The sequence below is a fragment of the Gobius niger genome (genome assembly GCF_951799975.1).
Source record: "Gobius niger genome assembly, chromosome: 15".
Classification (NCBI taxonomy): Eukaryota; Metazoa; Chordata; class Actinopteri; order Gobiiformes; family Gobiidae; genus Gobius; species Gobius niger.
In genome coordinates, this window is record NC_136866.1 from 21987809 (window position 1) to 22002029 (window position 14221).

General features: G+C 40.9%; 1 protein-coding gene across 2 annotated transcripts in view; it reads right to left on the bottom strand.

Moving 5' to 3' along the window:
- Window positions 1-4708, bottom strand: part of runx2b (RUNX family transcription factor 2b) — a 74544-nt gene extending 69836 nt beyond the window's left edge. Inside the window, exons 1-2 of one of the 2 annotated variants that reach the window (XM_079572771.1) lie at window positions 4530-4708; window positions 4163-4286 (exon numbers count right to left, since the gene is read on the bottom strand). In XM_079572771.1, coding sequence (XP_079428897.1) covers window positions 4163-4220 — 58 coding nt within the window. In that variant the 5' untranslated portion in view covers window positions 4221-4286; window positions 4530-4708. Of the gene's footprint in view, window positions 1-4162; window positions 4287-4525 lie in introns of both variants that reach the window. The other variant, XM_079572770.1, reaches the window with a different exon arrangement.
- Between the last annotated feature and the right edge of the window lie 9513 nt (window positions 4709-14221).

A 14221-nucleotide genomic window follows, 5' to 3' on the forward strand; every position in this document is an offset into this window, starting at 1 on the left:
AAACAGTCATTGCATTAACGCCGTGATTACCCACAGGGATTGCGCGACCCGAACCCGAACGGCGGCTCTAATAAGTGCTAATAGCCCCGGTGCGCGGTCCATAAACATACACTGGACGTTGTTTTGTAGCCCCGTCAGTGCCGACCCTGCTGGGATTAGGTAACACGTAGCGCCTCAGGGGTACAATTAAGCGTCGCTAAGTAGCCTTTCCTTTTTTTTTTCTGAGCGCATCTTCACCGCCGCACAGTAGCAGCCACTGAAGGTCTCGGATTTTCTCCCCCCCCCTTTGGCTTTTTCAAATTACCTATTGATGAGCGGGGCTTCGAGTCTCCCCAACCCCTGGACGCGAGAGGGAGGGAGGGAGGGAGGATGGGAGTGAGGGGGGATCGCGTCTGGATCACTTTTAAGACGTCTCCGAGAAAGCAAGGCCCTGCGGTTTTAGATCTAAAGCGGCACTTATGCAACAGAATTTCTCAGATACATATACAGTTTCCCTGCAAATTATCAAACTTCTTCCCAATAGCCACCCCCCCCCACCCTCCCCGTCTTGTGGGAGTGTGGGGAGGGTTCAATTCCTTTTGATTGCAGTGACTCGGATCCGTCTGCGTAAGCGTAAATCGCCGCCTCGACTTAATTGTCTTATATGTAATTAAGTTTGTAATAGGGAAAATATAACGCTCCCCCGAGAGAGAGAGAGAGAGAGAGGCTTGAGAGGGCGCCACACATGTTGAAAATTATTCTGCCCCTCCTCGTGTGCCAGTGTAGAGAAGTTATAAAAAAAAAATGTATTTCGAGCAATTAAAGGGAAATCGCTTGATCCGAACGCCAAGATAAATTTTAATGAGACCACTTTTCTTTTCTTTTTTTCTCTCTCTTTTTCTCATATAGCCGCAGTCTTAAGTCACCGCCATTTATCACGGGGGTTCGAAAATGCCCTGGTCTTAAATTAAAAATGTCCTGAAACATGCATCAACAGCAGGGATGGAGTAATGTGGGTTTTTTTTGTTTTTTTTTGTCGAGTAACTGAACAATATTTGGCGACTCTGGGTTTCCCGGCAAAAACTGAGCTGAAACGGCCGTCCAGGAGAAACACGGTGAAAAATGATGTCATGAATAAAGGCTGGGTTTTTAAAAAAGTGGAGTTTTTTTTCTTTCTTTACCAACCGAGTGGATTTAATTAGAAAGCACACGAGGGATTTCACTTAGGCAGCTTCAAAACAAAAAGGAATACAAAAAAAAAAAAAAAAAGTCCCCCAGTCAAAGCTATAGCTGCTTTTTGACCGCGCCAGTTCGGATACGGGATAAAACATTTATATATTTCAGTTTATACAGTAAAAATAACATAAAGTTCTGGTGGTCTCTGGAAGCTGGGACTTTTTGTGGCTGTACTGACAGATTTACAAGCCAGATGTTCATAAACGGTGACTTCAATGAGCAGCGGCGCTACATCAAAATCGGGATCTTTTAGCTGTTAATCGATAGCGGGCAGCGCCACCTGAACGTGCTCCCTTTTTTTTTTTGGGCTGCGCTCTTTCGCTCCTGTATCGCGGCATGCTTTTTTCATTTCCTCCCGGCGGCGCTCCCCGGCGACCCCCGTAGACTGCGCAAGAGGGGTCGGGGGGTTAACATGGTAATAGGTGGTGGTGATTGGTAGAATCTTTGGGCTTTCACAACACATTAGAGCCATCCCCGCTTCTGTGGGGAGCAGCCCGGGCCGAACAGCTGCGTGTCTGACCGAGCGCAGCCTTTCCCCCCCTCTCTCTCTCTCTCTCTCTTTCCCGCCCCGATACTTCCAAGCTCCTTAAAAACATCTTTTAAACATTTGATTTGGACACGAGAGCGGCGCGGGCTACTGACAGGGGAGACAAAGGGAGGAGGGGGGGGGCAATCGCAAACAAACGCTGCAGGAAAGGAGGCTATCACCGTTTTAATTGCCTTTGTGTGACTTGTTTTGAGAAGTTTTGACAATGGAGTAAAAGTTGTTGTGGCTCGATTCTGATTGGAATACAAAACCGTGACTGAAACTGGTCCGGACAAAAGCTGAAATAATTAAAGAAATGCACAGTAAACAGAAAAAGTTACTCCAACTCAATAAAACGAGTTGTGTGTTTCCACTTAATTGTTTTATGTCAGGCCAAAGCATCTATTTTAAGTAGCGGAGACAAAAACATATGATTATAGTCAACACTGAAATTTGTATAGTGTCCTGTTCATACAACAAGACAATAAAGGTGACTCCAACTAAATAAAAAGAGTAGTTATCTTTTCTACTTAATTGTTTTATGTCAATCCAAAGCATCTGTTTTCAGTAAATTAGACAAAAACTTATGACTATAGTTAACATTGACATGTGTATAGTGTCCTGTTCATAAAACAGGGCAAAAAAGGTGACTCCAACTAAATGTAACGAGTAGTTATCTTTTCCACTTAATTGTTTTATGTCAATCCAAAGCATCTGTTTAAGTAGATGAGACAAAAACTTAACTGTTGCTTTCACTTTTCACAAATTATAGTTAACATTGAAATTTGTATAGTTCATAAAACAGGACAATATGGTGACGCCAACTTAATAAAAAGAGTAGTTATCTTTTTCCACTTAATTGTTTTATGCCAATCCAAAGCATCTTTTATAAGTACTTGAGACAAAAACCTATGATTATAGTTAACATTGAAATGTGCATAGTTCATAAAACAGAACAATATGGTGACTCCAACTAAATAAAAATAGTAGTTATCTTTTTCCACTCAATTGTTTTATGTCAATCTAAAGCATCTTTTTTAAGTAGATGAGACAAAGACGTATGATTATAGTCAACACTGAATAGTGTCCTGTTCATAAAAGAGGACAAAAAGGTGGCTCCAAACTAAATAAAAAGAGTAAGCTTTTCCACTTAATTGTTTATGTCAATCCAAAGCATCTATTTTAAGTAGATGAGACAAAAGCATATGATTATAGTTAAAATTGAAATTTGTATAGTGTCAAAACTCCATATAACAGGACTCAGAACTCAACTTATTGGTAACATAGTTCTGTGCACAGAGACAGGTCTATTTGAATGTAGAGACTGGCAGCTGCATAGAGACTCCATAAGGATTTCTCATAGCACTGTACAATAAAAGCCAAAACACAGGCCAGAATTCGGTGGTTGCCCCCATTCTTCACGGGTCACTGCGAGTCATAAACCCGCCCGAGCTACTGTTCTGATGCAGTGCGGCTTTATTTACTGTAAGTCTTCAATTTTGACAAACAACAGGCAAATTCGGAGGGTAAACACATTGGAGAAGTGTAACTGTGCGCACTATGGAAATATAAATATTTTTATGGGAAGCAGATATGTTCCATGCGGGTTTTATTAAGCGTAGCAGAGGTTTTGCATGTGCCTTTTAAACAGTGGCTTTAACTTTTAAAGGCGGGTCTTTAAATTGGATTTGTCGAGAGCAACGTCCTAAGCTCACATTTGAAAGAGAATTATGATGTGTAAAAACAAGAGGGGTTCTTTTTGTCGTCGTGTCCTCTGATAATATGACTGAATTTGCAACCGTTTCAGCCAAATGAAAACTTCTCCAACTTATTGATAGTTCTTCTCCCTGGTGCACCATCGAGACACCCAGCTCTCACTCTGGGGACCAAACAATCTGGTAATCCCACATCTTGTTCCAATGCGCCAGTGTAAACTCCTCATGTGCCGCCTCTGTTTACTTTTGTCAAAAAATATCACCCGGTGCCTTTGTTTTTGGTTCCGCAAAAAACGGCACAGCTCTGTAAATCTAAGGGTATGTTGCACAAACATGTCATCTCCCGGCTGCAGAAATATTTATAAACATTACATAGAGTAAATACTGGAATCTCTAAATGCAGTGAGGTTTTTTTTTTTTCTTCCTTTCTTCATATCTGTCAACCGCGAATGCCTTGATGATTGTTGGGTCTTGATTCCACCACAAAAGTTTGGAAGTTGATAGCGGCGCACTCGGTGACCTTAGCACATTGGATCCCCTCCATCTATTCTGACCAAAATCTTTCAGTCGATTTAAAGATTCAGGTCCCGCTTGGGCTTGACCGTGGTCCAAATCTTCCATCACCTTTAAGTCCAAGTCCTCCCCGCGTGGCCCGAGGACCCCCATCCCCATCACACACACGAGCCTCCAGTGAGGATGTACTTACCCCAAAAGAAGTTCTGCTGACATGGTGTCACTGTGCTGAAGAGGCTGTTAGATGCCATAGCTGCCTCTGGTTGCAGCAAGCCCCACTTTTGTTCTCCTGCGGTTTCCGTGACCCTTGACACGTCCTAAACCAAGAGCACGGAGCATGTCATGAAAACACTGGAGAAAAATATGGAAAAGCCATCCACAAGACATGCTATTTTACGTATCAACTATTTAGATGACCACAAGTAACGACCAGGTCTGGTTTTATAGTGATGAGAAGGAAAAAAAAAAAAAAAAATGGCAAGAGGCAAATATCGCCTTTGCGGATAGATCAGATGGTGTCGGACTTGCTTGCTTGGCGAGTGTGGTTGGAACGTACTTACTCGCTTAGCGCCGTCCTTGTGACTGGTGCTGGCCCGCGACGATTAACCATTTACAGTCCGGGTCGCCCTCAAACACCAACCCCGAGCCGCACGTCTGTGGTTCTGTGGTTGTTTGGGAGGCGAGCGAGAGCCCTCACACAACCCAAAAGGCACCAGCTTTAAAACTCGTCTCTTTCCTGCCCTCCATGCGCCGTCACTGGAGAGCCTGGGTCACATGGGCCCGTGACGTCATCACGGTGCAAGCAGCCCGAAGTGGGACAGCCTACTGTTGTGGCTTTCTTCCCTCTCCTCTCTCCGCTCAGTGCGACTTTTTTTTTTCTTCCTCCTCCTCCTCCCCTCACTCCTCTGTCTGTCTTGTGGAGCCGCGCGTGGTTTCGCCGGTGCTTCCAGTCCTCTCTTGGGGATATCAAGAGGTCTGACTCTCTCTCTCCCGTGAGTCAAGGGGCTTCAGTGGGGGCAGCCTCAGCCTCAGACGCCCATGCCTCTTGAACATATGGGCAACAGTGCTGTGTGCGCCTCCTGCCTCACCCTTTCATCCCCTCCCTTTTCTCTCTCCGGTGTGTGTCTCTCAGTCGCGCTGCTCCGTCCCTCAACTCCCTTCCACAGGCTGCCGTCTTGCCTGTGCCGAGGGTGTGAGTGCGGCGCGAGGGCTGGCTGGCAGAACGCTGGGTGTGTTTATTTCGGATACAGAGAATAGGTCTGTCAGGGAGGAGAAGAAGAAGAAGAAGAAGACAGATTATTGTGAAAGTTGGCCTGAAGAGTTGGCGTCAATTTGTTACCTGAATTAGCCTTGCCACTTCACACACCGGGCTGCTATAGGCTGTCACTGAGTCACTCCTGTAAGAAATGTGTGTCATAAGCAATACTCTTTAAACTGGCTCTCACAGAAGCGCTATCTGGAGGTGATTATTGTGAAGTCGAGCGTCTACTAGGTACAATGTGAGCCTGCTGCTTTTGGCAAGGGCTGCAGAAGGAAAAGCCACAGCAAAGATCTGTGAAAAAATGTGTGCTTTAAAACACAATAAGTTCATTTCAGATTTCTCCCCTTTGTCGTCCCGGTAAATACTGTCTATGGACACGCCCCTGTGGAGTTACTTTGTTCATGCATGTTTGAGTAGTTTCAGTTCGTAATCCATATTCAGCCTCTTCTTCTCAAGAGGTCAACACTCTCACCTCCCACCTGCTGAGGTCAAGGTGTGGGCTCGGGGTCATCAGGCAGGCAGCCATTGTGTTTAGAATTGGAAGTAGTTCACTCCCAGGAGAGGGGTGGAGGGAAGACACTCTGAACGCTTAGAAGTGAGAAGTTAAGGGTTACATACATGAAATTAAAGTGATGGTTGGATGAGAGGGGACTTTATTGAGAGCACAACGGAGAAATCCACTTGTTACAACAGCTCTCAAGATCGGGGGGTGCAAATAGTCAGGGAAAAATGTGCAATCAAAGGAGAATAGAGTAATGCACATACAGGTAACAGTAAATTAAAGGCAATATACCTGATTTCTTTTTTCTAATGGAACTACATTTGCATTTCTGTGAAAGTGACCCTGTAGGTTGTGAAATGTGCCTCTATAAACTAGGGCTGAACGATATGGACAAAATGTCATATCTCGATATTCATGCCAGATACATCGATACGATACTATATAACTATGGGTTTGGTGAAAACCAAGCATTTTTCTGAAAAATAAAAACATAATAATAAAGAGTGCAGTTTTATTGATGAAAATCGACATTGTTTATATCTTGCTTTTTTAGATTTTAATGTTTTGAATGTTCATGTCTCGATATTGATACAATAACGATATATCTTTCAGCCCTACTGTAAACTCATCCCTGTGAAGAATTGGGATGCTACAAATATGTTAGGAAAGTTTGGTCCAAAGCTGTCATTTACATTTTTTATATAAAAAAAAAATCAGGTATAGGGCCTTTAATCTCTCAACTGAATCTAAAAGCTTCAGTGTAACCCCTCATTTGAAAGCTAAGACCTGCAAAACTGATCTAAATGGAGATTTTTCCTTGTATTGTTGCTGTGTTGTCGTCCCTTTTTTCATGTTCTTTTTCATTACTTTTTTGCCACTTTTTTGTTGCTCTTTTGTCGTGTTTTTTCCCCATTTTTGTGGTACTTTCATCACTTTTTTGACATTTTTATGTCATATTTTGGTCACTTTTTTGTTGCTCTTTTGCTACGTTTTTCAATTTCTTATCACCTTGTTGCACTTTCATCACTTTTTTTGTTTTTTCACTCATTGTTTGTGGCTTTGGTGCACTTTTTGTTGTGTTTTCGTTTTTGTTACTTTCTTGTTGCTCTTCTGTGGCTTCTAATCATCACTTTTTGACACTTTTGCTGCACTTTTATTCTCGTTTTTGTTTCATTTTTTTCAAGAATCTTTTAGATTCAGACTAGCTCTGTTCAGGTGGGGGTTAAGCCGTTAATGTATCTTATGTACAATGAATAAAAAATGAAAGGGGAACAGAATATAAAAAAATGAAACACCACAAAGCCTGAATAATGCACAGAGCCTTTAAACAAACAGCTGAAATAGGTTCGTGAAGCCTACACTCATAACAGTAAGGCTTGATTGATGGTCTTTATTTCTGTAATATCAACCGCGTCAACCTACTCGAAGTCAAAATGCATTGTTGTGGTTGGAATCTCACAAAGATAATACCTTGGCACATTCTGAGCAGCTCGCTCCGGGCCGACTCCAGTGACTTCGGTGTCAGCTTGTTAACTTATCACTGCCACCGTTTGTCTCGCCCTGTCGGCCCACGTGGGTGTGTGTGTGTGTGTGTGTGTCTTGTTTTAACTGGCTCTCGCTGCAGCGTCAGTCTGGGGGTGATTCCTGTAAGCGGGCTGTAAATCTACCCACCTGTCTCCCCTTCTGAAAGAGTCGCCTCTCTCACAGTAGTGTTAGGACTTGGAGACGCACCATCGGAGCACTTTGGACAAGAAAATAAATCCAGTCTCGGGGCATGAGTCATTAGCTTGAATCAAATTTTACAATTTCATCGGTCGCGAATTTGTAAATCACACAGTTCTGCCACGAGCGCTAAATCCCGTCTGCAACAAATTTACTGGGTCTAAACAAGGGCTGGAGGAGAGCGAGACTGAAGAATGGGGCGACTGGAGGACTAACCCAAAACACACAGCAGCCATTTTAACCTCTTAACCCCCACCTGAACTGATTCTCCAGTTTGGTTTTGCCCAAATCTAAAAGCTTCATGAAAAAAAGTGTCAAAATTGTAACAAAAATGATGTGAAAACGAGTATGAAAATGCAACAAAAGAGCAATGAAAAGGTGAGAAAAAAGTGAGAAAAGTCTACAAAAGTAACAAAAAAGTGACAAAAAAGTGAATAAAGCAACAAAAAAGTGGGTAAAACACAACGAAAAGTGAAAAAAAGATGAAAATGTGGAAAAAAGTGAAAGAGCAACAAAAAATGACCAAAAAGTGACAATAAAATAACAAAAAAGTGAAAAAATACACAATAAAAAGCGACAAAAAGAGGTGAAAATGTGGAGAAAGAAGTAAAAGAGCAACAAAACAGCGACAAAAGTCAAAAAAAAAAAGTAAAAAAAAAGTTAAAAAAAAAAATAAACGATAAAAAAGTGATTAAAAAAAACACCCAATAAAGTGACAAAAAGAGATGAAACTGTGGCCAAAATGTAATGACAACCCTCTCCCTTTACTCCCCGTCTAAACAAACTCAAATGTAGTTTCAAAACAGACTGTGTGTTGAAGTCGCAAAGCTTGGATGGATGTTTCTGCCTCTCGCTGCTCTATGAGGGAAAAGGAGAGCTGTGCCACAGGGCTCAAATCACAACTCCAGATACATATGATGAGGGAACACCATTGTAATATGTTAAAAAAACAAGTTTGCTTTAAAACAAAGACTATAGTTGCAGAGTACCACAGTTTGAGAACCACTAATCCAGTATAATGTCCCTTTCGGGTCTTGCAATGTATGTGTGACTTTATTGACCAAATCAGCTCTTTTTGAAAGCTCCGTTTTTGATGCAACTTTGCCCAAATGTAACAAAGCAAAGAAAATATACAACATACGAGAGTAAAGTGAAAGAAAGAAAAGACTTGGTGAGGCAGTTGGAGCCTCTTTTCCTTAAGCACAGAGTTGTATTTACATGACAATCATTTCAAAGGTTAAGTATGAATCCTGGTGAAAGCATTAGTCATTTTAATCAACCAACTTCAGAGCAAATTTTTTGAGATGAGTTTTCTGAAATGCTCTTCTAAATGAACAGATTCCCCAAACATGGCTCTCATCTCACTTACATAATCTTGTAATTCTGAATTGTAGTTCTAAACCATTTTGGCCCCTCTCCTGCCCGCTTTGTAGCCGCCGACAGCGCCCGACAATCCCCCATGAATCATCGCTGTCCCGAACGGAGCATTCTCACCCACACACCCACAAAAACGCCACGCCCTCCCGCCTTTGATCAGCACTCGCAGGTGTTTGTTGCGGCGCATTAGAAACACAGACTTGCTGCTGGCTCACCCCGTCAGGAATGAGAGGAATGGAGCCCGTAGGTTTCGAAAGCGTATATATATATCGAAAGTATCTCGTATCTCTAAGTCATCTGGGCAAACGGCGGAGCTGCTGAAAGGGCTAAAAAAAAAAAAAAAAAGACCTCCAGCTTCCATATGGCTTCTATGATTTTTATAAGCAACAGATAGTAACTTCTGCCACGCTACACATGTTCCGAGATAAAAGTGATAGTTCGACAAAATGAAAATATCTTTAGCGACCTTAAAGTTCTCAAATGAAGAACAGATATCGGGTCGATTTCTTGTTTGAAGTAAGAGAGGCAATGTGTGCTTTTTGGCAGCGTCTTTTAAAATAAAAGTGGAAAATATAAAAACATGGAGGTATCATCTGAAATACTGTATCTTGGGAGCTACAGTATGTGAAGTATGTCGTTTCAAGGGAATGTGTGAAATGTATGGACAAACAACTGAATCTTATTACGGACAAAGACCAAACACCTTTTGTTTTTTTGAATAAAGTAATAAAGTTTTGTTGATAGAGGAGTAATGAACATCTTCAGTTTAGCTTAAGTTGACTCTGTCTCTTCAGATGATTTTCCAGTTCCAAAATAACAATTCAATTTTTATAATGCGAGGCCATATAAGTGGAGTATATTCTATTCCATTCATTATGTTTTCTTGTTTCAACAAATGTTTCTAAGGTTCTTTGAGAAAGACATAACAACTGTGTGGAGTTTGCATGTTCTCTCTGTGCCGGGTTTCCCTTCCACAAAAACATGTACAATAGGTTCCACTATGGAGCCAGAATTCCCCGGGGAAAAACAAAAAACAAAATCTCAAATGCCAGTGGGACATTTCTGGATAAATGAAGCTTAAAAAACCATCAGACCTAAGAATCTTGAATAAATAAGTTTAGTCAGACATTTAAAAACAAAAAACAATTCTTGAGTTAAAGGGACTAAAGGGAGTTTAAAAATGTTAAAATTCTGTATTTTCCTCCCCAACATGATGATGAATTTATTGCAAATTCAACCCTTTTTTTGACAAATGGCGTCATTAAGGATTTGCTCGATATTATTCATGAACATTCATCACATAATCATCGTGTCACACATTCACCTTTAGTATTTACTTTAACAATTACCATCTTAAATTAGATTACTGACTTAAAATTGAATAAAGGTTCTTAATGTTGAATTTGAGTCAGTTTGAACTAATCTTTGTGTGCTCATTAAGTATGAATAAGGTATTAATAAACATTAGTAATCTGTTTAAGGTTAGGATTAGGGTTGGCCATGAAAAAGCATATTATTCATGGCCTATTAGTATGATAGTAGATAATAGTATAATAAGCAGCTTATTAATATATATGCAAGCATATTGTTGATCGCTTATTAATTATCATTGCTTATTAATACCTCATTAATACTTAATGAGCAGACCTTAAAGGAGCTATACCTGATTTTACTCCTAAGAAATTGAATGAAATTTATTTTGTCCTCCTTTAGTATGTTGTAAACTCAAACATTTGTGGGGATTATAATACATTTGGATCAATTTTATGAACTTTCAGGCGAGTGACGCTGAAAAGTGACCCTGCAAGTCGTGAAATGTGCCTATGATCTTGTCCCTGTAAAGAATGTGGATGCTACAAATATATTAGGAAATTGGCAAATGAGGTTGGACCACAACGAACAATTTAGTGGCTTCCCCATTCATTGTTTGCAATAAAAAGAAATCAGGTATAGGGCCTTTAATATAAAGCGCTTACATATAATGCAGCATAAACCCCACTTGAAATCAGACAAATTCACTTTTAGTAGTAGTAGTGGTAATTTATAAGTGATGTGCTTGTTCCACTGGCATTCAGAAGTGTTATGGTATCTAAGCCCAAACCCAGTCAAACTTTAGATTTAAGATCTCTTATGTCATTTTATGTCATTTCATTATTCTTTTTCCAGTGTACTTCATTCTTCAAGGTTAGACCCTGGTTTAAACTGTTCATTAAAAAGGCCTTACACTTCTATATTTTTTATTATGATGATCTTTGATAAGAAACTGTATCCAGTCAAATTTCCCCAGACAACTGCGTTTCCACAAGTCTACGGCGCTGACTTATTTTTGCGCGGTGAAACATTTTCCTTGGCCCGCCGCTTTGTAAATATTTGCAGCCTAAAACAAGAACAAGCCTTTCTCGAGCGGCGGCGCATGTTACAGAATCCTTAGGGAAGGTTTGCTGAAATGCGCTTATAAACAGCCTCCAAACTGAATCGGGAGAGCGTTTTAATCACCGCGCATGGAGGCTTCTTTCATTCCCGTTTAATTGATTCTTCTTGGGGTTTTTTCTTCTCCTTTTGCAATAAAATGAGCTACAAGTACAATTAAAGCTGAGCACCCGGGTCGTTCAGGGGAGATATTTATGCCTCTACATAAACATTTAAGGTTAGTCCGAGTTTGCTGTCAAAAGCATTAAACCCCGGGACACAGTGCAGCGCCGCAGTGTGTTACCGTCGGGCCGCTGTAAATCTCTCTGAATTTGATGAGAATATCGTTTCCGCGTTGTGACTGAGTCTAAAATACGCAATGAAAAAATACAGCCTAAATGTCAGACCGGGCTCGCTTCAACAGGCGGGAGAACTGCTTGGGTGGCAGCGAAAGTGATGATAAACAACCTTGATATAGGGAAACCATTTTTCTCCTTTGGAATCCTGTGCATGGTATAGAGGTTTTTACAGTAGACCAAAAGTAAAGAGTCAGGTTACTTAATGATAATTCAAGCACAAGTCCCGGTAGTCATCAGTACAAGGTTGTTTCTCGAGTAAAAGTAGGGAAGTGTTTAAAGGTTTTATCTGATTTACGATAGTAATGACCATTTCTTATTAGTATCCGAAATGCAATACATGTGGGATTATTATAATTCCCGTTCTCTGGGGTGACACAAAACTCTCGCTGGATTATTATTCCTCATCATGTCTCTGTGAATTTGATCTCATCCAATTTTACAGTGAATATGCTGTCAATGGTGACTGTATACAGGTCATTTTCAGTGCCATAAAAGCTACTTTTGCAAACTGATTTTAATAATCCCTTTAACTGGTGACATAAAAACTCTCCTGCCAAAACATGAAATATATATTATTGCATAAAGAGTGATATGTCCAACTAATACAAGACATGCTTTTTTCGTCATATCATAAAGCATTTGTCAGTAAATGTTAAAGCAGTACTAAGTAACTCATGCCCCTTAAGGCCATAAGCGCCACTGCAGGTGTCATAGCATGTTGCGTTTTTTTACTCAAATATTGTCCGTGAGAGTAAATACTACTCTGACATAAAAGACAAAGGGAGAGAGGGATATTGTACATCCAATTACACAATGGAGATGTTTTTTTCACTCAAACTAGGTTGTAAATACTGTTTAAGTGGTGCTAGCCTACAGTTAGCTTTGTCCGTTAGCCAGTTAGCTTCTCCTTCGGGATTCCATTAGTGTGTATTGCGCCTCGGACCCGGCGCAGGGAAAGTTGCAATTGTGGTTTTCTGGCCAGAGACACCGGGGGAGATGAAAGACCCTCCCCCCCATGAATAGTTCATCAAATACTTCACTTATTCATTGTTAAGTAGCTATTAAAGCAGTACTAAGTAACTCGTGCCCCTAGAGGCTATGAGCGCCACTGCAGGTGTCGTAGCATGTTGCGTGGACTCAAACTTGGCTGAAAATACTGTTTCTGCCCGTTAGCCTGTTAGCTTCTTCTTCGGGATTCCATTAGTGTGTATTGCGCCTCGGACCCGGCACAGGGAAAGTTGCAATTGTGGTTTTCTGGCCAGAGACACCGGGGGAGATGAAAGACCCTCCCCCCCATGAATAGTTCATCAAATACTTCACTTATTCATTGTTAAGTAGCTATTAAAGCAGTACTAAGTAACTCGTGCCCCTAGAGGCTATAAGCGCCACTGCAGGTGTCGTAGCATGTTGCGTGGACTCAAACTTGGCTGAAAACACTGTTTCTGCCCGTTAGCCTACTAGCTTCTTCTTCGTGATTCCATTAGTGTGTACTGGTGGCTCCGACCCGGTGGCAGCGAAATTGCAATTGTGGTTTTCTGGCCACAGACACCAGGGCGAGATGAAAGACCCCCAATCATCCCATTGACACTTGTATTACCCCCAGAGGGACTACGAAAAGGATCTATTAAAGTAAACAAGTTACTTATTACTGCTTTAAAGTGGGAGTATTAAATCAACTTAAAGCTTTTTACCGCGTTACGTACCTGGAACTGTGTTTCGACCCACTCGCGCACTTTTGACTAATCTTTCGATCTTATAAGCCCAAAAAAGCTCCTACTGAGGTCCTACGAAATGCTTTAAATACTTTCTCACCTTTCTCAATATTCTGCTTATGGAAGTGAAAGTATTTTGTTTTAGCTGTTTTACATCATATAACATTCTCTAACCAATGTGTAAAATAGTAATAAAGATGAAACTTATTATCAAATCCCTGCAAAAAAGCATCCTTAAACACTTTTGTCAGTAAAAGGAAAAAGTCCTCACAGTGAGCAAGAGTTTTGATTTGATCGCTCAAATAACAGCACTCACAGAAAAGTATTATAAAACTATTCCTACAAGTACAGTTCCTTCAAAAAGTTACTTCAGTAAATGTACTTGAAGCAAATGAAAGTGATTACTGCCCACCTCTGCTCAGGAGACTGTAAACAGTTTCCGACGGGTAAAGTAACTGCAGAATTTAACTTTGCCAAACACAGTCTCGCTCGCTCAGCCTTGGCGCAGGTCAGCAGTTCATTCACCTTTATGAAAACCACAACAGACTTTTTACACTGCTGAAACCTTGACCACAACGGCTGCTCCCGGCTATAAGCAAGTCGAAAGAATTTAGCAGAGTAACCTCAGATGTTCACCAGAGAAGCACATAAATCCGGAGGGTTAAATGTACAGGGATAGCTCTGTATTTCAGGGGTTAAAAACTAAATACTGAGTAATTGGTGGATTATTGTCCTGTAGCAGATTTAGTGTTATATAATCTTGAGCAGTTTTATTTATCTAGCAGGATAGTTGTTGTAGTTGTTGTTCCATTGCTGTGACCGAGCGTATTTTCTCCAGTTCAGCCTAACCCAAATCTAAAATCTTCTGGACTGGTTTTCATAGTTTGTTTTTTGTCTGGTTTTCGTAGGT